The 26087-nt window shown below is 36.9% G+C and overlaps 1 protein-coding gene across 1 annotated transcript in view; it reads left to right on the top strand.

Annotated features, from left to right (window-relative positions):
* The window catches only part of LOC107549904 (E3 ubiquitin-protein ligase MYCBP2-like), a 142071-nt gene that overhangs the window by 88604 nt on the left and 27380 nt on the right, over positions 1 to 26087 (top strand). Inside the window, exons 41-51 of the mRNA XM_016231090.1 lie at positions 1008 to 1057; positions 1142 to 1314; positions 1431 to 1575; positions 1651 to 1857; positions 2759 to 2814; positions 2909 to 3024; positions 3276 to 3373; positions 4576 to 4692; positions 6415 to 6555; positions 19646 to 19778; positions 19980 to 20102. Coding sequence (XP_016086576.1) covers positions 1008 to 1057; positions 1142 to 1314; positions 1431 to 1575; positions 1651 to 1857; positions 2759 to 2814; positions 2909 to 3024; positions 3276 to 3373; positions 4576 to 4692; positions 6415 to 6555; positions 19646 to 19778; positions 19980 to 20102 — 1359 coding nt within the window. The remainder of the gene's footprint in view (positions 1 to 1007; positions 1058 to 1141; positions 1315 to 1430; positions 1576 to 1650; positions 1858 to 2758; positions 2815 to 2908; positions 3025 to 3275; positions 3374 to 4575; positions 4693 to 6414; positions 6556 to 19645; positions 19779 to 19979; positions 20103 to 26087) is intronic.

Raw genomic sequence — 26087 nt, 5'->3', positions numbered from 1 at the left:
GCATTTTATATACAGTATAATTACCCAACGATATAACTGCGAGAGACCGTATTGAAAGATATATTTTCCCTGTGTTTCCTTCCTGCTGTGTGAGCTACTGAAATGAGCCGCACTGTGCAACAGCCAATCAGAGCAGAGCTCAACATTGAGCGGCACTGTAAAACAGCCAATCAGAGCAGAGCTCTACGTTATTATTCATGGCCCTTCCAAATAAGGTAAAAACAGATCATTTCATTCTAGGGACAGATCCCAGGGTTGTAAATGGACATGTAAAACCGTTTCTGGAGATTTTTTGCCCTTACCTAAGCCACATACCTTCTATGTAGATATCAGAGAACAATTTAAAATATTGTATCAATGCATTCTATGGCACCTTTAAGACATATATAATGTTAGAAAAGACTTCTGTTTCAAAAAAAATTCTGTTCCCTTAAATTTTCTATTCATCAAAAAATCCTGAAAAAATGTATCTCAGTTTCCACTGTTGAACTGTTTTCAACATTGATAATAATAAGGAACATTTGTTGAGCAGCAAATCAGCATATTAGACTGATTTCTGTAGGTGACACTGAAGACTGAAGTAATGATGCTGAAAATTCAGCTTTGCCATAACAGAAATAAATTGCTTTTTAAAATATATTATAATAGAAAACAGTTATTTAAAAGTGTGATGTGAAATATTTTTTTGTGTATTTATTTACATATTTACATATAAAGATGTTCGAATTAATCTCAGATAGAGTAACAGGATTTTAATAGATAAAAAAAGGATTAATTTATCTGACCATACCGGATATATATTTTTTAATTGATAAAATTGATGCATTTGCCATTTACACTAGAACTTCAAAAAGTCTTGCGTAGCTTGCTACTGGAAAAGCTACATCTGAGCTATTGAAAAAAGGAAGTTAACTTAATATTTCCTTTATTGGTGCCACTGATAAAATCATAAGCATGAACTTTGTGTCTTTTTCATCTGATTATGTGGATTATGTACCATCTTACAGGAAATGAACTGGAGGAGGATTTGGAGATTTTAGAGGAGGCCTCACTCCAGGTACTGAATTAGAAATAGTTTTGGTGTTTATGAGCACAGTACCATCATCAGACTAAGCTCTAATCGTGTGCTTGTGTCAAGCAGGTTTGTAAAACCCACTCAGGGCTCCTGGGGAAGGGACTGGCGCTTTCTCACTCTCCCACAATCCTAGAGGCGCTGGAGGGCAACCTGCTGCTGCACCTGCAGACTAACGAGCACTCCTTCCTAGAGGACTTCATCACCTGTGTGCAGAACTCCAGCGGCGGGCGGCTCGCCAGGTTGGTCTCAAATATTTTTCAGCTCCCTTTATTTATAAAGAATCTAATATGTACTGTTTATACATCCTTTAAAACCTGGCCCTCATCTTAGCATCTTTACCATTCTGCTGTCCCAGGTGGCTTCAGCCAGACTCCTACGCAGACCCTCAGAAGACCTCGCTCATACTCAACAAAGACGACATCCGCTGTGGCTGGCCCACTACTGTTGTGGTGCAGACCAAAGACCAATATGGAGATGTTGTGCATGTGCCAAACATGAAGGTTAACATCTTTCTCATATCAAAAGGTATGTTATGAAACCAGCATATACCTAACTGTCTCTGCTCTGTGTTTTAGGTTGAAGTCAAGGCTGTTCCTGTCTCTCAGAAGAAGTCCCTCCAGCAGGAGAACATGAAGAAACTGCAGCGTTTGCCAGGCAGCTCCTCTAATTCCACATCAGGCACTGACCTCACCTACGGTGGCCACCCACCGCCCAAACTGGAGGCGACATATGAGCCCATGATCATCAAAGAGGCCCGATATATCGCCATCACCATGATGAAGGTTCCTCTCATCTCTTGACTTGATAAACACAGTAGCTGCAAAAATGATTTGGATTGGGGCTGCCTAATTAATTGATCTAGTACTGAAATTGTGATATGGGTTAGTGCGATTAATAAATGGCAAAGGGCTGCAGTTTAATTTTACTATACATTTTCACGTTCCAAACGTGTAATGAGAAGCAACAACAAAAGAGACATTTTAAGGACTTTCCATCAAAATGAATGTTCACTAATTTAACATTTGAAAATTAAGAAATTAAACCAGCCATAAAGATTAGTATTGTAATTTTACAGTTGCAATGTAAAGTAAAATCTAATTATTATTAGTAATAGTAGTATTGTTTAAATACAAATTTTTCTCTATTTTTTTATTTATTATAATTTTTTTTATGGTGAAATATTACAACAGTAAGATTTCTTATTTTATTGTCCCCCTCCCCCTTTTTTGTACAACATTTTGGCCAAATTGTGCAGCCCTACAAACAAGCGCAGCAATTTTTTAAAAATTGCATTTAAAATCGCAATAAGTTTTTATCCGAAAATTTGTTTTTCAGAATTTTTCTTTCTCTCTAAATCAGGCGGCATTATTTGGACATTTAAGTCACACTTTATGTAATGTAATGGAATTAATGGCAGATCGTTTCTTCTGTATTGTGATGAACAACCACGTGAAATGGATTATTGAGGAAAAAAAATGTAGGGCCGATATTTGATTCTATCCATTGTTTGTTCATTAGATTTTGAGATGTGGCCATTGCACTCAAAAATCAATGCAAATTTGCAGTTAATTCTTGGATGAATCATTCAATATAAGATCAATAACATGCATTTACAAAATATATAGGGTGAATTTTCATTACGTCAACTTTTTTACATTGTCACTTACTTTTTTTTTAATGCAGGCATATGAAAATTACTCCTTTGAAGAGCTTCGCTTCGCCTCACCGACACCAAAGAGGTTCAAAGACTATTTTGCTACCTGTCACATATAAATTACAAACAAATTCAAATGTAAGACCGGGTTTCATGTTCAGTGTTCACTTTTTACTCAGACCCAGTGAGAACATGCTTATCCGGGCAAACACAGACGGCACCTACAGCGCTAACTGGACCCCTGGTGCTGTTGGGCTGTACACCATTCATGTGACCATCGATGGCATTGAGATTGGTAACTGCTTTTCAGGATTTATTCATCTTCATTTTAGAGCTCTGTGTTTGGAGGGTGTCTAAAGTGGATCATGAAAGCTTCTAGTGCTCAAATAGGTTTTCAAAATCAGTAGTTTCTTCAGAAAATTAGAAAAAAAAAGAAAATATGATTTATAGTCGTTTTGCATGAAGTCTTTGTTTTTTGTTTTTGTAGTAACTTAATATTACAGTGCTCATGAAATGGGTTTGCTGACTAGAATAATGTTTGTTCAGATGCTGGTCTGGAGGTGGAGGTCAAAGATCCACCCAAAGGAATGATCCCTCCTGGCACACAGATGGTCAAACCTAAAGCTGAACCTCAGCCTAGCAAGGTGAGTTCCCAAATTCCCAAGCGACTACGGATCAGGTCTGACCACTTCAGCCATTCAATTTATACCACATTCAAAAGTTTGGGTTGGTAAGATTGGTAAAAAAAAATACAAAAATTACCAAGGCTGCATTTATTTGACCAGAAATACAGTTAAACAGTAATATTGCAGAATATTATTACAATTTGAAAACTTTTCTGTTCGAATATATTTTAAAATAGTTTATTCCTGTGATGCAAAGCTGAATTTTCAGCATCATTACTCCAGTCTTCAGTGTCACATGATCCTGCAGAAATCATTCTGATTAGCTGATTTGCTGCTCAAGAAACAATGTTGAAAACAGTTGTGCTGCTTAATATTTTTGTGAAAACCTTGACACATTTTCCCCTGCTTTTTGATGAATGGAAAGGATTCATAATAATGATCCCAAACTTTTCAGCGGTAGTGTAAATGTTCACAACTGGACTGTTATTCTCTGGAAATGATGATCAAAAATGTGTTCCACTGAAGAAGATAGTATATGATTACAGCATTTATTTTATGAACTGTATGATTGTGGAAGTTGACATCCTGTGGCTGGATAATCTCAGTATCCATTATTTATTACTTAATTATTTATAAATATTTTGTCAATTTACTTGTAGCTTACACCTAGCATCTATTACTTATTATATATATATACACACACACATTGGTACGTTCATTTTTGATTATATAGGTGAAAGTTAGTGTGGAGGGCTAGAGACTATTTATACATACGAGTGCAAATTAGGGCTGTGCGATTTGGGGGAAAATATCAAATTGCGATTTGATTTGCGATTTTAAATTTGTCAAGCTTCAACTCAATATTGTCAATAATGTGCAGCACAGTATGGGTATCATTACCCTGCTGAAAAAAACAATAGAAACCGCGATTTCGATTCAATTTCGATTAATCGCACAGCCCTGGTGCAAATAGTGTTACTGTTTGTTTTTTTTCATCGTGTATTTCTTTACTGTGCATTGAACTGGGAAACAAGCAACATCAAATGTCATTGCTGCCGAATGTCTCTCAGCTCATCGGATGGACTGACGTTTCTCTCGTCTGACAGGATCTGCGGTTCTGTGCTCTCTGTGCTGTGAAGCCTCGCTCTCTGACTGCAGCTTCCTGCCATCTTCTCATCTGTCTCACTGTCTCTCTGTCTCTCCCCCTCTGCTTCTCTCAGGTGCGCAAATTTGTGGCCAAGGACAGCGCAGGGCTGCGTGTGCGTAGTCACCCCTCTCTGCAGAGCGAACAGATAGGCATAGTCCAAGTCAATGGCACCATCACATTCATTGACGAGGTAAACCGCTCTAGAATAGGGCCAAACTGTTCTGAATTCAAGTCCTTTTCTGTTTTCTCTTTCTTTAATCTGTGAACATAAGTATGAATGATTGATTAATATTCTGTTTTAAAACAAAAGGCTTTTAAAACAATTTCTGCATCTCTCTAAGCTTTCAGTTTGACTTTTGATTTGGTTTATTTGCCTATCCTTTGCTTCATTCACATGCAGGAGACTTTGAGGCTGTAGTTAAATCTCAAATAGGAACTATCTATTCCAGCCAATTGCTAAAAAGCCCATTGCTGCATGCCAATCACTCATAGCTCCTATTAGAGCCAATCTCACATCCACAATGCTGTCGGTTGCTCTGAAGGCCCTTTCACATGACTGGCAGGTGCATTGAACTCTGTGGAGAAAAGCGTCAGCTACAGCCTTACCAAGAAGCTTGCCTCAATCATTTGCTGTTGACCTTTCAAAGCACATCTAATTGGAAAAACTGCATGACATTTGCATGACAGGCCAAACTATTTTTATATTAAACACAGTTTGCATTTAAAATTTTGGACACATTTAACTGAATTTATTTTTCATTTTATAGAATACTTTGTATATGCATCTTATTAATTACATAATATATTATCAATTCAAATCTGTTGTTTTAATATTTATACACTACCGTTTAGAAGTTTGGTCAATAAAATAATTCTATATATGTTTATAGAAGTCTCTGCATTCATGTGATTAAAAAAACATTTTTATAATGAAAAATAACTGAACTATTTTATAACTGTTTTAATATACATTTTAACATTTTTTACATTTTTTATTTAAGCTGAATTTACTCCAGTCTTTAGAGTCACATGATCCATCTGAAGTCATAGTAATATGCTGATTTGGTGCTCAAGAAACTTTTTCAACATTTCTATTCAAACATTTTTATCAATATTGAAAACAGTTCAGATGCTGCCTAATATTTTAGGGGAAACTGTTGTACTTTTTTTCAGGATTCTTTAGCATTTATTGGAAATAGAAATCTTTTGTAACATTATAAATTATTTTTGATAAATTCTGTTCAATTTAATAAATTTTTGCTGAATAATATTATTAATTTCTTACTGTGATTTCTTACGTATTCAGCTAATCTTACTGCCCCCAGACTTTTGAAGGGTTTTGTATTATCTAATAATTATTTAAATATTATATTACCAAATTTGGATCAGTGTTTAATGCTTAAAATTGTTTTTGCAGATTAATTGCTTTGCAAAACTAAAATAACTTTTTTTAATGGATTTGTTGGAATGGATAGTAAGGGAATCAAATGAATATTAAAATATGTATATATATATATATATTATTTTATTTTCATGTCCAAACTTTTGAGTGGTAGTGTAAACTTCCTACTGTCTTGTTAACTGGCAGAAGTTACCCTTTCGATGGCACTGCAGTGCTTTTCACATGCTCAAAGTAGCGCATGACTCTCGTGCTGAGCATGTTGAAGCTTGAACTTGAGTCACGTGAAAGGGCCTGTTGTTCCCTGCTGACAACCGCCAATAGCATTTACATGCATATACAAATTCTGTAGATGACGCATCTCATTTTCCCTCAACTGGACTTCCACTGTAAATCCAATTAGTTGGTGCTGCGCATTAACGCGATTGGCTCTGCAGCCTCAGAGGCTCGTGCGAGAGGCGTCTTAGCAGTTACAGGAGGGCATGGCTCCGCTCTGTTGCTTGTTTCCCATAGATCCACAATGATGATGGTGTCTGGCTCAGACTGAATGATGAGACAGTAAAGAAGTATGTTCCCAACATGAATGGGTACACTGAAGCCTGGTGCCTCTCTTTTAACCAGCATCTGGGCAGAAGCCTCCTCGTCCCTGTCGACGTAAGTAAAAGGCCCTTCGTAGATTAGCCGGAGCCCCTACATATTCCTCATTTGGGAACGGGATTTGTAACTGCCAGCATGTTTAGGGTGATCATTCGATATACTTCAGTTTGGCTCATTTTACAGTGAACCATGGGCATCTAATGACCCACTCCCAAATGTCTACATGCATGCTGTGTCGATTACTTACAAAGACCAACTAAATGTGTCTGCATGTGTTAGTGCTACGGTGTAGTTTAGTTTGAGCATGATCACTCGGAGACCAGGATGGAGAGTGTTATGGGTGGGTGCATGTTGCCAGTCCCTTGCCTTATTAACTCCTGGTTGAAAGTCACTAACTCATGCACACTGTTTTGTAGGGCTGCACGATTATGACAAAGTTCATATTTTGCAAGATTTTGCATTTATGTTCACATTAAAATATTATGTTTCTTGTTAAGAAAATAATCCGGTTTATACCACATCTACACCTTGTTTATTATAAAGACTGGAATATACTAATCTTAAAGAGTTAGTTGAAAATTCTGTAATTAATTACTCACCCTCATGTCGTTCTAAACCCGTAAGACCTCCGTTCATCTTCGAAACACAAATTAAGATCTTTTTGATGAGTTCTGAGAGCTCTCTGACCCTCCCATAGACAGCAATGAAATTACCACAATCAACGTCCAGAAACGTAGCAAGGAGATCAGTAAAAGACATCAGGGGTTCAACAGTAATTTTACGAAGCTACGAGAATACTTTTTGTACGCAAAGAAAACAAAAATAACGACTTTATAACACGTGACGCAGCTGACATGGAGTAGCATACGATGTTTACGTTCAGTGGATACTCTCCAATATGGCACCAGGGTGACGCGGAGGAAGTCGTTATTTTTGTTTTCTTTGCGTACAAAAAGTATTCTCGTAGCTTCGTATAATTACGGTTCAACCCCATTGTTACCCACATTAAAGCACTGGGCATCATACACTTTACCAACTTTGTAAACAGTTACAGAGAAAAACTGGGTGTCAGCAAAATTGCATAGAAATGTGCACCTCTTTGCTAGGAGACACATGACCAAGGCTTTAAATTCGATTAATTGCGATTTGATCCAAATATTATATTACCAAATTTGGATCAGTGTTTAATGCTTAAAATTGTTTTTGCAGATTAATTGCTTTGCAAAACTAAAATAACTTTTTTTAATGGATTTGTTGGAATGGATAGTAAGGGAATCAAATGAATATTAAAATATGTATATATATATATATATTATTTTATTTTCATGTCCAAACTTTTGAGTGGTAGTGTAAACTTCCTACTGTCTTGTTAACTGGCAGAAGTTACCCTTTCGATGGCACTGCAGTGCTTTTCACATGCTCAAAGTAGCGCATGACTCTCGTGCTGAGCATGTTGAAGCTTGAACTTGAGTCACGTGAAAGGGCCTGTTGTTCCCTGCTGACAACCGCCAATAGCATTTACATGCATATACAAATTCTGTAGATGACGCATCTCATTTTCCCTCAACTGGACTTCCACTGTAAATCCAATTAGTTGGTGCTGCGCATTAACGCGATTGGCTCTGCAGCCTCAGAGGCTCGTGCGAGAGGCGTCTTAGCAGTTACAGGAGGGCATGGCTCCGCTCTGTTGCTTGTTTCCCATAGATCCACAATGATGATGGTGTCTGGCTCAGACTGAATGATGAGACAGTAAAGAAGTATGTTCCCAACATGAATGGGTACACTGAAGCCTGGTGCCTCTCTTTTAACCAGCATCTGGGCAGAAGCCTCCTCGTCCCTGTCGACGTAAGTAAAAGGCCCTTCGTAGATTAGCCGGAGCCCCTACATATTCCTCATTTGGGAACGGGATTTGTAACTGCCAGCATGTTTAGGGTGATCATTCGATATACTTCAGTTTGGCTCATTTTACAGTGAACCATGGGCATCTAATGACCCACTCCCAAATGTCTACATGCATGCTGTGTCGATTACTTACAAAGACCAACTAAATGTGTCTGCATGTGTTAGTGCTACGGTGTAGTTTAGTTTGAGCATGATCACTCGGAGACCAGGATGGAGAGTGTTATGGGTGGGTGCATGTTGCCAGTCCCTTGCCTTATTAACTCCTGGTTGAAAGTCACTAACTCATGCACACTGTTTTGTAGGGCTGCACGATTATGACAAAGTTCATATTTTGCAAGATTTTGCATTTATGTTCACATTAAAATATTATGTTTCTTGTTAAGAAAATAATCCGGTTTATACCACATCTACACCTTGTTTATTATAAAGACTGGAATATACTAATCTTAAAGAGTTAGTTGAAAATTCTGTAATTAATTACTCACCCTCATGTCGTTCTAAACCCGTAAGACCTCCGTTCATCTTCGAAACACAAATTAAGATCTTTTTGATGAGTTCTGAGAGCTCTCTGACCCTCCCATAGACAGCAATGAAATTACCACAATCAACGTCCAGAAACGTAGCAAGGAGATCAGTAAAAGACATCAGGGGTTCAACAGTAATTTTACGAAGCTACGAGAATACTTTTTGTACGCAAAGAAAACAAAAATAACGACTTTATAACACGTGACGCAGCTGACATGGAGTAGCATACGATGTTTACGTTCAGTGGATACTCTCCAATATGGCACCAGGGTGACGCGGAGGAAGTCGTTATTTTTGTTTTCTTTGCGTACAAAAAGTATTCTCGTAGCTTCGTATAATTACGGTTCAACCCCATTGTTACCCACATTAAAGCACTGGGCATCATACACTTTACCAACTTTGTAAACAGTTACAGAGAAAAACTGGGTGTCAGCAAAATTGCATAGAAATGTGCACCTCTTTGCTAGGAGACACATGACCAAGGCTTTAAATTCGATTAATTGCGATTTGATCCCTTCCGAAATAAACGTTTGCTTTAGAACGTATCACCTTATTATTTCCATGGTGTTTGTCATACACGTGACACACCGCAGCCACAATAGCACTGTATGACAGATGTATCACTTTTTTTATTTCGTTTCTCCTTTTTTATTCAAAATATTCACAAACTTTGTTAACTATGTCATCAACTGTCTGATATTTTGATTCTCGAATATGTGTAAGTGAATGTGTTTTGTTGTTTACAAACTAGTGTTGTCAAAAGTACCGACTTCGGTACCAGTCGGTACTGAAATTTTAAAAACGTCCATTTCTCGCTAACATTTGAGCGCTGTTGAGCCAATTCTTAAACATTGCTGATTGGCCAATGTGTTCACGCGCTCAACAGATATGACTGTGATTGGCTACAATGATCATCGCTTCTCGCTCTTCACTGTGCGTTTACATAGAAGCACACGGGAGCGTTTGAACAAACACAAACCCACATTGTTACCCACATTAAAACACAAACCCACAATGTTACCCACATTAAAACACAAACCCACATTGTTCGGTGTGGTTTTGCAGCTATCAGAGCAGAAAGGAAAGCTGTTGCTCTCCACATTGTTTTTCATTTTATGTTTATATGTAAAGTGTGCAAGCATTTTCGCAGTTGTAGATTGATAGATAAGAAAAAGCCCACTCATACACCCGAACATTGACCCTCCCATTAAAGTAATCTGAAAAGTGGTTGAAAGTGAACAAAAGAGATGGATTAAAACACCAGGTGCAGTGTTTCCCACAGACTTAAGGCTGATTTATACTTCTGCGTCGGACCTACGCCGTAGGTTATGCGTCAGTTTTAATTTATACTTCTGCGTTGTTGTCCGCGTCAACGTGCAGTACACATGCAAACCGCTAGTCAGCAGTTTCCACGGGCATGTTGCTGGTGTAACCCGCAGTACCACGGCAAAAGCCGAAGAAGCGGCTCGTCGGAGAAGCATTATAGCCGTGACGGCGGCAAATAAATATCAAATCATTAAATCATTATTTAAAACTACAAAAAGGAGACAACAACGGAACAGGAGATGATGGCATTCTTTCAATCTGCACAAGGACTTGTACCACGGCAGATCAACATTGTTTGTTGCGGACAACTATTGATGTAAAATGCTATGTAGTATAATAAATGATAAGACACTTGTTCTTTGCTTTGTTTTATTTTATATAAGAAGGTGTAACATTAAAATATATTAAAGTGCACATAAACGCACACAAAACTCAAGTACATATGGAGGGAGGGGTTCTCGCAGACCAATCACAGCACTTGCGGTCTGCGTAGAATTGACGCGCTGTTAGATTTTTGGAGAGGTGCACGTCAGGCTACGGCGTATAGGGGTGTGCGTCTATGTGTAAGCTATGGCGTAGGTCCGACGCAGAAGTACAAATCAGCCTTTACACTCTTTGTGTCGTGGCACTTCGCCTGGGGGAAATATATATGTATATAATGTAAATATAAAACAGCAGACAGTTTTATTGAAAGTGCAAATTCCTTCTCTGCCAGCAGGAGGCGCTTTAGGAGTGGCAGAAATAGCGGTTTCCCCGGTAATGGCTGTAATCAAAGCAGTGCTGCGCTCATGAACGCTACTTTATCAGGCATTATAGGAAAGATTAAATGAAAATGACATCAAAACTTTTCTGAAGACAATCGGTGCCCTTCAAAAAAGATACATTTAGTTAAAAACACCCGTGCCGCGTTTTGATTTTGAAACGTGCAGTGCTCATGTTTATTCAACGAAGTCAAAGCCTTTTGGAAAATCTATTTGTGGCGGTCAGTGTTGATATTGTGCGGGCCACCACAAATAAATCAATGTATGGGAAACACTGAGTTGTGAATGGGAATGTGTCTGCCTTGTCTAGCTGTGATCTGATTGACCAAAATGTATCTTAATACCAGGTGTAAACGGGGCCAGATTCTGAAGCAAATAAAAACACAAAAAATCTGTCTATAATACATTATAAGATTTTCTGCAAAATAGGCCAATTACTGCATCCCAAAATCTGCAGACTGACTTTGACTTTCTCCAACTAGCGTTAACTTCCAGACTGCAAATCAAGAGCAAAATCCTGTGCAAATGTTTTGTGTATTCCAGTGTTCTAGGTTTGGCATATCACTCGTTCCGCTGTATGTTAGCATCTACACTATCTACATTGTAAGTGAGTGGTGTAACATGTCATGATTGTTTTTGATTTGCTTTTACAGCTTTTTTTGGAATGTCAGGTCATGTTTCTTCAACTTTCTTTTTCGTAACAGAAATAAAACAAGTCCAATGCGCAAACAAGGTGACAGGAATACACCTAAAGGAAATGCTGTAATTGATACTTCATGATTAGTTTATTGTGACAGCTGTAATCATAATCTCTTTGATTAATTGTGCAGCCCTACTGTGTTGTTACTTGTTGTATTATATGTGGTGTGAAAAATAGCTCTTGTGTGGTAACGAATATCAGTGTACAGAGCTTTGCTGTTTGCTGGTCATGACATGAGCTGCATCAGTGTGGCCCAATGAAAACTGTAATCTCTTCACATAACCAATCTGAAATTGCAAAGATTAATTTGCTTAAAAATTTGTTCAGTGAAACCTTTTCAGCATTTGGTTTAAAGGTGATTGATCTGTTTAAATTTCTCACACTGAATTAGCTGTCGGGGTCCCGCAACTTTTAATGAGGTTCTGCCATGAAACAAGCCGTTGTCCTAAGCCAAGGCCTGAAAGCAAGTGATTCGGAGAGCATAATTGCCTCTGGATGTGAAAATATCAACAAGGCTCCCAGTATGAACAGCATGGCACACCACCAATCTTTTTTGGAAGATTATGAAGCTTCATATTTCTTATGTGATTTATTTTTCATTTGCCGTATTTTGATGTGATTTAAATTCTGTTGCAATTGGAGCACAATCTTCTGCAGAATTAGGATCGTTTTGTTTGCTAGACCTTCTTCTCAGCCGCCAAATTCTTCTTGTACTGTCTCATGAAGAAAATTCAAAAGAATTAAAATGCACATAAAGAAACTGTCACTGCAACAAATCCATCTCTTCCAAAAAAAGACAAACCATGCCATCTGCGTTTCTAATTGAAGGGAATTCCCGATCGTGTTTTGACTTGCTTATAATCTGTTGCTCAGAATATCTTTAGCACTAGCCAAGGAGTCAGGGATATCGACTTTTTGTCTTGGACGACCTTATCTTGTTTTCCTCAGGTGAGTTGTGAGATGGGGTGTGTGTAGCTTGGCTGCTGCTTTGCTTTTCGCCAGTGTTTCTCATGTTTTTGAGACGTTTTAGATTGTGATTTTTACATGTAGTACTGGAGAATCATCAGAGTTGCATGTTTAATTGTGTAAATTGTGTGAGTGAAACAAATATATTTTACCATCTTTTCCTTGTATGCACAAAGTTTCCAGTAACACGTTTTGAACCTAATGGTCATTACATTACGTTTATGTTAATCTTGGGTAAAGCTTTTTGCGTTTTCATGTCGTAGTTCACAATTAAAACAATTGAAATTCAGTTGCATGAGGATTTAAAGAAATAGTTCACCCACAAAATAAAAATGTTGTCATTATTTACTCACCTTCGTGTCCTTTTTAAAAATTTGTATGTTGTTTTCTTCCATGAAACACAAAAGGTTAATACATTTTTGAGGAATTTTCACACACTTTATGACAGTTAATATTGACCACATCTGTTAAAGGGTTAGTTCACCCAAAAAAGAAAATTCTGTCATTAATTACTCACCCTTGTGTTGTTCGAAACCCGTAAGACATTCATTCATCTTCGGAACACAATTTAAGATATTTTTGATGAAATATGAGAGCTCTCTGACCCTCCCATAGACAGCAAGGTAACTACCACGTTCAAGGTCCAGAAAAGTACCAAGATGATCGACAAAGTAGTCCGTGTGACATCAGTGGTTCAACTGTAAAGTTACGAAGCTGCGAGAATTGTGGACGCGCGTTCACGACAGTATCATGACACGAGCGTGTGGCGGCGCTGACCCAGATCTGGCGTGACGTCGTCATTATGCCGGATACTGTCGTGAACGCAGTAGAGACAAAAATTTGGAATAAAGTCGTTATTTTTGGGGGGTTTTGCGCAAAAAAGTATTCTCGTAGCTTTGTAACTTTACAGTTGAACCACTGATGTCACACGGACTACTTTGTCGATCATCTTGGTACTTTTCTGGACCTTGAACGTGGTAGTTACCTTGCTGTCTATGGGAGGGTCAGAGAGCTCTCATATTTCATCAAAAATATCTTAAATTGTGTTCCGAAGATGAATGAATGTCTTACGGGTTTCGAACAACACGAGGGTGAGTAATTAATGACAGAATATTCATTTTTGGGTGAACTAACCCTTTAAGCTCAGAAAAACAATTTATGCAAATAAGTTTGATGATGATGTTAAAGTAGTCCAACCATATATGGAAAAGATTCTTCAAAATTCTCCTTTTGTGTTCCATGGTACAAATAACAACATAATGCATAATAATAATGACAGAATTTACATTTTTGGGTGAACGACTTATTAAAGCTGAATATGTGAATGCATGTTTTTGTTTTCCCTCACACAAAGGCAAAATGATTTTTGTCAGTTTATGAACAGCATGTCTATATAGTATTAGTCAGCAAAACTTGACATCAGAACACACTGTTATGTTTGTTATAATGATCTTCATTCCACACAGTTAGGATAAGATGATGTTTGTAAAGATTGTCTTTCTTTGTATTTAGAAGCACAATTGGCAAGTTTATGTATATACGTTATTTTCAAAAATACATTAACCTTACTTGAATGTGCTGCTTCTATGAAATGTATTTTCAATTTTTGAATTAAAATTCATTTTTATATTTTTTTTAAGGGACAAAAATGTCAAGGTTGTGCAATTGTCCTATAATCATAATCTTTCTTTGTTGAAAATAGAATTAACTGATTTTTCTTTTTAATCACATAGGACGATTTAATCTAAAAAATAGATTGAATATTTTGAAAACATACATTTTGTAATGCACCACTTACTTTAAAAATTAAATTAACCAGTGTCCTTTGGTTTTGCAGGAGGGCAGGTCAGATTTGGATGATTATGGAAAGGAGACCAGTGGCCACCCTTCCCAGGATGCCAATGTACGTGACCTGGGTGCAGGCCAGGGTGGCGGACCGGGTCTTTATAAGGTAGTGAAGACCGGACCTTCGGGTCACAACATCAGAAGCTGCCCAAACCTTAGAGGTATCCCCATTGGAATGTTAGTTCTGGGGAACAAAGTCAAGGCTGTAGGCGAGGTATGGACTCCCAACTGTGTTACTGTGGCTGCCAATAAATGACTAATTAGCCAGATTTCTTACTAGTTCTGCAGTTTCTGTAACACAAATTCTTCATTTTTCTTTAGACGATTAGAGAACCCTTTGTGTAGCGTTTTTTGATAAAGGCCATACATGCTATGGCCCTGGCGTGGGTGTGGTGTTGTTCTGTTCACATTATTAAAGCCCCTCTCAAGAATCACCAAGCATGGCTTCAGCTTTTGCACAGTAACAGTACAGTATAATCTGGCATGCTCTTTAGGAAAATCTGTGTGATGCAACAATTAATAAATGATCCTAATTACCTATTAACAATAATGACAGATGAAGCTTGTGAATTAAAAAAAAACTGAAGTCATATGATAATTTCCACTCTGTAAACACCTGGGTTGAGCAAAATTCAGAATTAAGAATAGGTTTCCTTTTAATTTGGGATTGTGAATTTGAATTGAATTACAGTAGTTCTGACCCATAGGATGTGGAACTGGATTTTGAATTGGAATGATAGGAAGAGCAACTTAATTAATTGTAATTCTAAGAAATTCAATTACTCAAACATGCACATTTTTGTTGTGAAACAGAACACAAATAATTACATCATTACTTTGAGTAATTGTCAATTTATTATTATATTATATATTGTTAGGTAACAATGTTGATATTGTAGAAATAGACAATGTAGAAAAAAATACTAACAAATTATTGTTAAAACTAGGGATGTTAATTTTAACTGGTTAACCGACTGTAAAAATTTTGACCGATTAATACAATCAGTTAAACGGTTTAAAAAGTCATTTAATTATTTATTTTTTCAGTAATTAATCAAAATATTTAAAAATGTTTGCTTGGTTAAAATACGCTACGCGTATAAAAAAAGTGTTTTTTAGGGGGAAAAAACATAAGTCGCGTATAAGTCGCATTTTATTGTTTCATTCAGAAATAGGCCTAATGCCGACACAAAATGTTTACAAACATTATAATAAACACTGTAAACATAGCTAGGCTATTTTAGTTCCCCTCACTTCACAACAAATCCTTTCAATTAACAGTATTTAGAAAAGAACAAGAATTAAAAATATAAGAAGCTATAGCAATATAAACGACAATATAAAATTAATTTAGGCTAAAACTAAACTGAAACAACGTTGCGTCTCTCATTCCACACAAAATCAAATGTTTCCATATTCGCGATGTATTTGAATGGCAAATTATTATTTATTATGTAGCCTACTTCACTCGCATTCCAATATCCACGTAAAACAAAATGTTTTGCATAACATCATTCACGGTGATAACGCTTAATGGCACAGATTTTGCTAAAAAAAATTTAGTTTTTTTTTTCCATATGTTTGACTGACTGTATTTTATTATAATAATGAACAGGCTGCATTATTGTCAAGGTAGCAATGCTTAACTGTGTGGGCACATGCGGCGCCGGTGCAATTACTTGAATTTTTTCTTTCTAACAGTGGAAGAAACTACTCCTTTTAGTCCTAAAGATAATCAGAATTGTAAAAGGTTTGCCTTTATTTGTGTACATTCACAATAAAAACAAATCTTGGTGCTTTTGTAAAATAAGCCTAAAAGAAAAATAGGATGCCGCTTTATGTCGTCTGCTTCCTTTCGCGCAGCACAAAAATGAACCGAAACTCTGCATATACGTGACCTGGGTGCAGGCCAGGGTGGCGGACCGGGTCTTTATAAGGTAGTGAAGACCGGACCTTCGGGTCACAACATCAGAAGCTGCCCAAACCTTAGAGGTATCCCCATTGGAATGTTAGTTCTGGGGAACAAAGTCAAGGCTGTAGGCGAGGTATGGACTCCCAACTGTGTTACTGTGGCTGCCAATAAATGACTAATTAGCCAGATTTCTTACTAGTTCTGCAGTTTCTGTAACACAAATTCTTCATTTTTCTTTAGACGATTAGAGAACCCTTTGTGTAGCGTTTTTTGATAAAGGCCATACATGCTATGGCCCTGGCGTGGGTGTGGTGTTGTTCTGTTCACATTATTAAAGCCCCTCTCAAGAATCACCAAGCATGGCTTCAGCTTTTGCACAGTAACAGTACAGTATAATCTGGCATGCTCTTTAGGAAAATCTGTGTGATGCAACAATTAATAAATGATCCTAATTACCTATTAACAATAATGACAGATGAAGCTTGTGAATTAAAAAAAAACTGAAGTCATATGATAATTTCCACTCTGTAAACACCTGGGTTGAGCAAAATTCAGAATTAAGAATAGGTTTCCTTTTAATTTGGGATTGTGAATTTGAATTGAATTACAGTAGTTCTGACCCATAGGATGTGGAACTGGATTTTGAATTGGAATGATAGGAAGAGCAACTTAATTAATTGTAATTCTAAGAAATTCAATTACTCAAACATGCACATTTTTGTTGTGAAACAGAACACAAATAATTACATCATTACTTTGAGTAATTGTCAATTTATTATTATATTATATATAACAATGTTACAATGTTGATATTGTAGAAATAGACAATGTAGAAAAAAATACTAACAAATTATTGTTAAAACTAGGGATTAACTGGTTAACTGGTTAACCGACTGTAAAAATTTTGACCGATTAATACAATCAGTTAAACGGTTTAAAAAGTCATTTAATTATTTATTTTTTCAGTAATTAATCAAAATATTTAAAAATGTTTGCTTGGTTAAAATACGCTACGCGTATAAAAAAAGTGTTTTTTAGGGGGAAAAAACATAAGTCGCGTATAAGTCGCATTTTATTGTTTCATTCAGAAATAGGCCTAATGCCGACACAAAATGTTTACAAACATTATAATAAACACTGTAAACATAGCTAGGCTATTTTAGTTCCCCTCACTTCACAACAAATCCTTTCAATTAACAGTATTTAGAAAAGAACAAGAATTAAAAATATAAGAAGCTATAGCAATATAAACGACAATATAAAATTAATTTAGGCTAAAACTAAACTGAAACAACGTTGCGTCTCTCATTCCACACAAAATCAAATGTTTCCATATTCGCGATGTATTTGAATGGCAAATTATTATTTATTATGTAGCCTACTTCACTCGCATTCCAATATCCACGTAAAACAAAATGTTTTGCATAACATCATTCACGGTGATAACGCTTAATGGCACAGATTTTGCTAAAAAAAATTTAGTTTTTTTTTTCCATATGTTTGACTGACTGTATTTTATTATAATAATGAACAGGCTGCATTATTGTCAAGGTAGCAATGCTTAACTGTGTGGGCACATGCGGCGCCGGTGCAATTACTTGAATTTTTTCTTTCTAACAGTGGAAGAAACTACTCCTTTTAGTCCTAAAGATAATCAGAATTGTAAAAGGTTTGCCTTTATTTGTGTACATTCACAATAAAAACAAATCTTGGTGCTTTTGTAAAATAAGCCTAAAAGAAAAATAGGATGCCGCTTTATGTCGTCTGCTTCCTTTCGCGCAGCACAAAAATGAACCGAAACTCTGCATATATATATATATATATATATATATATATAGCCTAGCTTTATTATGTTTTTCTCCGCTGGCAGAAGCGCTGCAGGTGCGTGATGTGATATGATATGACCATGTGAATCCTCATGTTCTGTTGTTTGCTGCTTTTTGCGCATGTAAAATTAATCCCCGGAAAACAAATGTTAGTATTTTTTAACAAGTCACAGACACTTATCCTTTCTAATTTAATTAAATTCTACTTTAAAATAATCTTGTCGGTTAATGGTTAACAATCGGTTAACGAGTGTCAGTTGTCGGTTAGAAAAAATAACCGAAATGAACATCCCTAGTTAAACCTACTTCAATTTAGATGAATTTTCTTTGAGTTTTATTTCATTATAATTGTACTTCCTTAAATTCAAATTACAATTCTGCATCTGGTTTCGTCTCAGTTCAAATTCAGGAATTGAATGGGAATTCTGAATGGTGCACAATCTTGGTAAACACCTGTCTTTTATGGCATTTGAATGGTCTCCATGTGTGATCATGGAAGGGCTGGACTTTGCCTCTTTCTTCTCTCAGTAGAGGGTGTGGTGTGTCATGCTGTCCTCAAATGCTCTCCTAAAGTCGCTGTTTCTGAGCCTCCCAACTTACACAGATACTGCTATTCATCTCACGTCAAATTTAAAACAGTGTCTTTGTTCGAACTGGTTTCAATTCATAAATCCTGAGAATTGAAGGGTACATCATATACAGGTGCATCTCAATAAATTAGAATGTCGTGGATGGTGTTGGTGTGCTTGACTGGCCAGCAAACTCACCAGACCTGTCTTGACCTATTGTCAAGAGGAAAATGAGACCAAAAAATGCAGATGAGCTGAAGGCCACTGTCAAAGAAACCTGGGCTTCCATACCACCTCAGCAGTGCCACAAACTGATCACCTTCATGCCACGCCGAATTGAGGTAGTAATTAAAGCAAAAGGAGCCCCTACCAAGTATTGAGTACATGTACAGTAAATGAACATACTTTCCAGAAGGCCAACAATTCACTAAAAAATTTTTTTTTTATTGGTCTTATGAAGTATTCTAATTTGTTGAGATTGTGAATTGGTGGGTTTTTGTTAAATGTGAGCCAAAATCATCACAATTAAAAGAACCAAAGACTTAAACTACTTCAGTCTGTGTGCATTGCATTTATTTAATACACGAGTTTCACAATTTGAGTTGAATTACTGAACTGAACTTTTCCACGACATTATAATTTATTGAGATGCACCTGTATTTGTTTTCACGTTTCTAAATGCGCTGTCATTTTAGAGCCTCCACTGAGTTTTGCTTGCTAATCAGTCATGCTCCTCTGGATTGATGTAGTGTGTGTGTGTGTGTGTGTGTGTGTGTGAGAGAGAGAGGAGGTAAATAAAGCTGTATCTGTATCAGGTGATTAACTCGGAGGGCACCTGGGTTCAGCTGGATAAGAACAGTGTGGTGGAGTTCTGTGAGAGCGATGAGGGGGAGGCCTGGTCTCTGGCCCGAGACAGAGGGGGAAACCAGTACCTGCGTCACGAGGAAGGTAACGCTAACACACGTACTTAAACTTATTTCAGTTAGTTACAAAACCAGCATTTCTAATGTACAATTCTATTTTTAGGTGAACTGTTTCTTTAAATAGGAAACCAGTAAGGAAATAGAGCATGCTTAAACCACAAGTTGAAATTCAGCTGGCTGTTAGTTATTGATGATTATTAATGCATTTTGTTTCTCTCTGGAACAGAGCAAGCAATTTTGGAGCATGGATCCCAGACCCCTCCTCCCAGCCCGTTCTCAGTCCAGGCGTTTAACAGGGGCATGGGCAGCTCGGGAGCTCAGGGCTTCGACTATGGCATCAACAACAAAGGTGAGAGTAAAGATCCTGGAGAGATTTATTAGGAGTGATTTATTATTAAGTGACAGTTACACCTTTGTTTATATGATTAAATTTCATCTTTTTTCATACCATGCTCTAGGGGTGGGTGATATACCGGTAGACACCAGTAGAAATTTGTCAACTGCTAGAGATTTTTGACTATTGTCTCTATCGCGGTTACACACTCACGTGATGTTGCTGTGTTACATATAGTTTGCACACGTTTTTAAGCATTGCAGTTTAAAAACAAGTGATTCTAAGCCATTGAAACAGCTGAGAAAGAAAACACATGTGTTACATTATATTGGATCTGGGCAGCTCTTAAAGTGACAGCAGTCCAATATTCTGACTGTCTGTTATTCATGTTAATCAAACAACAACAATAAGAAAAACTCTCGCTGCTCTTGACTAAATCACTTTTGTAACTTTAATAAGACAAAATATATATTTAATTGACAGTGAAGAGTATGCAGTGTTTTTGTACGTTTGATTACTTTAAACAATGTACGTAGCATTTCTTATTTGTTCTACTGTAGGTTTTTTTGTCCTATTGCTTGTACTTAGTTTCTTATTCTTATTTAATTGCTGACTTTTTATTTGTCTACAGTGAGCTTGAGTTTTTTTTTTTTTTTTTTGTGATATTGACACTAGTGACAAGAATTATGACATTTCTATGGTATCAAACATTTTGATATCAGAAAGAACTTGTTTAAAACAAAAAATAACTATATTGTGATAGTTACAGTGAATTAAAATGACTCATATCGTGATATAAGATTTTGGTCTTATCGCCCACCCCTACCATGCTCCTGCTAAATGTCATATTTGATCAGATATATCTTGGTAGTTTATTCCCTGATTTGAAATGTTATTTCACAAAATTGATGCCAATCCAACTGTGGTAGAATAGCCAGTCATCCAGGATTTTTGTGTTCATTGATTTAGTAACTGTGATTTCCTTTGTTTTTTAAAATGGTCTCGTTCTTGAAGTAAAAACTTTGTAGGTTAAAAGTGAAAATTAAATGTTGTGGGCCAGAATAAATTTTTTTCCTACCAAACATACAGTATCGTTCAAAGTTTGGGGTTGGTAATATTTTTAATGTTTTTAAAAGAAGTGTCTTGTGCTCAAAAATACAGTAAAACAGTAATATTGTGAAATATAATTATTTAAAATAATACTTAAGATTATTGCAATTTAAAATGTAATTATATTTTAATACAGTTCAAATGTAATTTATTTTTGTGATGACAAAGGTGAATTTTCAGCAGCCATCATTCTAATTAATGCTGACAACAGTTTTGCTGCTTAATCATTTTATAGAAACCCTGATGCTTTTTTCAGGGTACTTTGATGAGGTGTGTTCAAAAGAAACAGCAATTTTTTAACTTTTGTAGCATTGTAAGTGTCTGTACTGTCACTTTAAATCAATTTCATGCATCCTCGCTGAATAAAAGTATTAAAGTATTACAAAAAAATCTTACTGACCCCAAATGGTAGTGTATACTTCACATATAAATTATTTTTTTAAATCCTTGTCCAGTAATTACAAACAACAGGAAAAGTCTTGGAAACGTCATGGAGCCCTGGATATAATGGACATGAAAACAGTGTATTTTATCTATTTAAAGTGCTGTATGACCCCTGATTAATAAGCAAACACACAATCATTTGTCTCAATTCAGCTCTATGTAATCAGAGTAATTGTGTTCTGCATGCTGTGATCTGTGTCTTGGCTGTCGTCTGTGGCGTGTGAAGGCATCTTTGTGTGCATGGGCAGGACTCTGTGTGCTGCAGCTGGGTCTTACCCATTTAGTGTCCACTGGCTCTCACCATACTGTTCTCATGCTCCGCTGCTTAGTGGCGTTACCCATAGACCGCTGTCTGGTGGGTCCTTCATCACCTCTTATACTTAATAAGTCTATGTGAATAAAATACCCTTGACGTAACTATGGTGCTTAACTAAATGCTACTTGATTAAAAGTCAACATGAAGTCAATATTAACCTTAAAATTGCTTGACATTTCAAAGAAAAATAAGTCTTCCTAATTTTTTAAATGTATTAACTTGCTCTTTCTCTAAAGACTTTCCTTTTCGGCCAGTGGGATGTCCAGGTCATCTTTCTAAATTCCTGCCAATATTTGCAAATAATGTAAAAATTAAAAATGCAGTCCTTTGATAATGTTAATGTAATACAATAAAGATTACGGCAGTAATCAAGTTAACAAAAAAGTTAAGAATTATCATAAATGCTTCTATTGGGATACCTTGACCTGTTCTCAAGGGTGAACCTGACCTTAAAACAGTCAAAAAGTATTCTCAGAATTCACTGCAAACTCTGATACATGTTCCATTTTCATATGAAATGCATACTTTTTGTGATCCAATCAGTTCCTGAGATAAAATCAGTTCCCACCCTACGTTTTTTTTCTTTTCTTCCCTCAATAACTATCTTTTCAGATGCACATTGCATTATGGAAGTCTTTTCATGTTGACTTTAACAACTCCGCTAAAATCTTAGTTTTCAGTAATGTCATACTACTTGTTAGGTTAGTATTAAAATGTTTGATACAATTTGGACAAACCCCCTCCCCCCACTGAATTTCCACGAGTTGCACTATAAAAGGGATGAAAGCAGAGTATTGGCTTTGTCTGCCAATGTTTTATCTGTGACCTTGTAGATGTTCCAGATATGAGGTTTCTTGAAAACCTAACCCAACGGCTCCCCCGACCATTCCTTATTCCCCTCACGTTGGTTCAGCTGACCCACTCACACACCCCATTACTTCCAGTGAGCGTGCGTGCTTGTGTGGGGCGTTAAACTGACGAGCGTTTTGTATGGCTCCTTTTAAGGATCATATAAGCTACAGCACTCCCATTGTCTTCCGCATTGCAGGTGACCGGCTGAGTGCCATACTGAATTCCATTCAGTCTGGGCCTTTCCTCCCAACTCCTTCCATATTTGAGCAAGCTGCCAAACCTCCCTCTTCCCTTGTCCACAGCCCATTTGTGTTTGGACAATCCCTTTCCCAGCAGCCTCAACCGCATCCACAGCTTCCGAGTAAGTCTGTACGTCTATAAGGTAGTGGCGGTGCTTGTCTTAAGCGCTTATTTGTTTAGTGTCCCATAGGTTGTGTTAAGATCCGTTCAGGCTTATTTCCCCTGCTTTTCTATCAACGTTCACCCGCTTGCTATGTTTGAATTGGTGATTCTTTTCTTTCTCATCTCATTGTAACTTCAGTGGCCAAATAACATTTAAGCTCCTCTTCTGTTTCTATTGTAGCTACTAACAGTGTGTGTTTCATGTCAGATGTTTCTGTTAATTTGATTGTATTTTTCTTTTTTGCTTGCTACATGTACAGTGCTTAATTTGATCATTCATTAGCTAAATAATTACCAAGAGGTCCAGGAATCCGTCCACGCAATCAAAACCATGCAGTGCTTTAGCATTGCATCCCCCAGTGTAAACCACAATGCATATGTCTGCATAAGAAAAATTTATTTGGGTTTTTTGGATATTTCAGGAGCAAGTGTCTCAATATTTTCCACAGCCAGGATACTCTGAATCTGCATTTCAGATTCATTACAATTCTTTATATTTTATTCTCACTCTTCTGCCACCCTAACTTGCACTGGTTGATGCCCAGTTTTGTTTTAGTCTTGTGCCGCCTTCTACCAGACTCTGTCTCTCTCACAGTGTCTGTCCTTCTACTTGTTGCTTTTTCTCTATTCATACATCTTTCCCAGTACCTAGATGCTCCTCTGACCCTGTTTATACTTAGTGTTAACATCCATCGTGGGTGATCCGATCACCAATTGCAGGGCTTTAATGAGGTTGTGTATAATTTTTGTCAGCCAATTTGGAGGTTGTTAGAAACACTGCACTTGTTGTGTAAATACTCATGCATCCTAGACAACATTGTCTGTCTACTGACCCGCTAATATTTAATTGCACCAAAACAAGGTTTTTTAATTTTAAACTACCTGTGTAGCATGTACATGTAAGTATTATTATTTTTTTAAATCATACATATGCATGCACAAGACTTTACAGAACTTCTCTGCAATTACACAGATAATCTAAAATGCTCAGTTAATGTAGTAGCTTGACTAAAATAAGGAGCATTCCACTTAAAACATCATATTTGGGGTGAGATTAAAACTTTAAATGTATATCTGGAAGCAAACAAATTATATTTGTAATGCTGCCTTAGAATTAGAACAGTGTGTATATGGAGGATGCATAATTAAGATGCATACTTTCTAAAATAGCCTTTATATCAGGAGCACATCTATTACATCTGTTTTGAATATTAGACCCTTTAACACAGCAGTCCCGGTAAATTACCGTAAAATGGCCAGAAGGATTTTACCAGTAAATACACAAATATACTATTCACACAAGCAACGGTGTTCTGGCTTTTTACCAGTAAGAGCCCATTCACACATTAGCTCCAAAATACCGATAAATTCTGTGATGTCAGTCAACAGAATGATCTTTAAAAACCACGAAAGATAACACAAGTAAACACAACATGCAGTTTTTAAATGAAGGTTTTTATTATTAAGGGAAAACAAAATCCAAAACTACATGGCCCTGTGTGAAGAAGTGTTTGCCCCCCTGTTAAAACTGTGGTTTATCACACCTGAGTTCAATTTCTCTAGCCACACCCAGGCCTGATTACTGCCACACCTGTTCGCAATCAAGAAATCTCTTAAATAGAACCTGCCTGACAAAGTGAAGTAGACCAAAAGATCCTCAAAAGCTAGACATCATGCCAAGATCCAAAGAAATTCAGAAACAAATGAGAAAGAAAGTAATTGAGATAAGGGGCCATGTAGTTTTGATTTAGTAGATTTAGTTTTCCCTTAATAATAAAACCCTTCATTTAAAAACTGCATGTTGTGTTCACTTGTGTTATCTTTTACTAATATTTAAATTTGTTTGATGATCTGAAACATTAAAGTGTGACAAACAAAAAAATAAGAAATCAGGAAGGGGGCCAACACTTTTTCACACCCCTGTAGATCACCCAATACGATTGTTAATATCAAGTGTAAACAGGGCCAGAGTCCTTATTTCCTTGTACACTCTTTCTTCCACTCTTCATTGCTCATTGGCTCTCACTTTCTTTCTCGTTCTCTGATGGTTTTCCTTGGTTCAAGCCTTGTTGCTTACTTTCCTTGCCACTGTTTTCCGCTGTAGATGCTTCATCACGCAGCCTTGCTTCACATGAGCGTGTGCACAAAAGCAATGCGACCGGCCCTGGCACCACTCTCTCATCTCTTGTTCTCAGACAAAAGGGTGGGTAATGCATGTCTTCTTCTGGGAGCACCCTGGAGACTCACTACAGGGAGGGGTTTCATGTCATTCTCTCTTCCACGGTCCATTTATTTCCCCTCTTAGGCATGGCAACAGAGTATGTAGTGCTTTGGAATATATATGGGGGAAAGTTTACAAGCTTGACAAAACATTTCCCATGACCTGGGTGCTTTCCATTTGCATCAATATTTATGCATTTGCTACCTTAAAGTCTTATGAATACTTAAATTCTTATGTAAATACAGTGGTGTGAAAAAGTTTTTGCCCCCTTCCTGTTTTTTTAATTGTTTGCATATTTGTCACACTTAAAAGATTCAGATCATCAAACAAATTGTAATATTACACAAAGATAACCTGAGTAAATACAAACTGCAGTTTTGAAATTATGATTTCATTTATTAAGGGAAAAAAGCAGTCCAAACCTGCCTGGCACTACGTGAAAAAGTAATTGCACCCTAAATCTAATAACTGGTTGTGCCACCCTTTGCAGCAACAACTGCAATCAAGCGTTTGCGATAAATGGCAATGAGTTTTTCACAGGGATTTTGGCCCACTCTTTTTGCAGAATTGTTTTCAGTCAGCCACATTGGAGGGTTTTTGAGCATGAATGGACTGTTTAAGGTCATGCCACAGCATCTCAATCGGATTTAAGTCT

Source organism: Sinocyclocheilus grahami, unplaced genomic scaffold (assembly GCF_001515645.1).
Source record: "Sinocyclocheilus grahami isolate Dianchi unplaced genomic scaffold, SAMN03320097.WGS_v1.1 scaffold383.1, whole genome shotgun sequence".
NCBI lineage: Eukaryota > Metazoa > Chordata > Actinopteri > Cypriniformes > Cyprinidae > Sinocyclocheilus > Sinocyclocheilus grahami.
The sequence above is the reverse complement of the archived record's forward strand: the minus strand, read 5'-3'. Positions and strand labels throughout refer to the sequence as shown.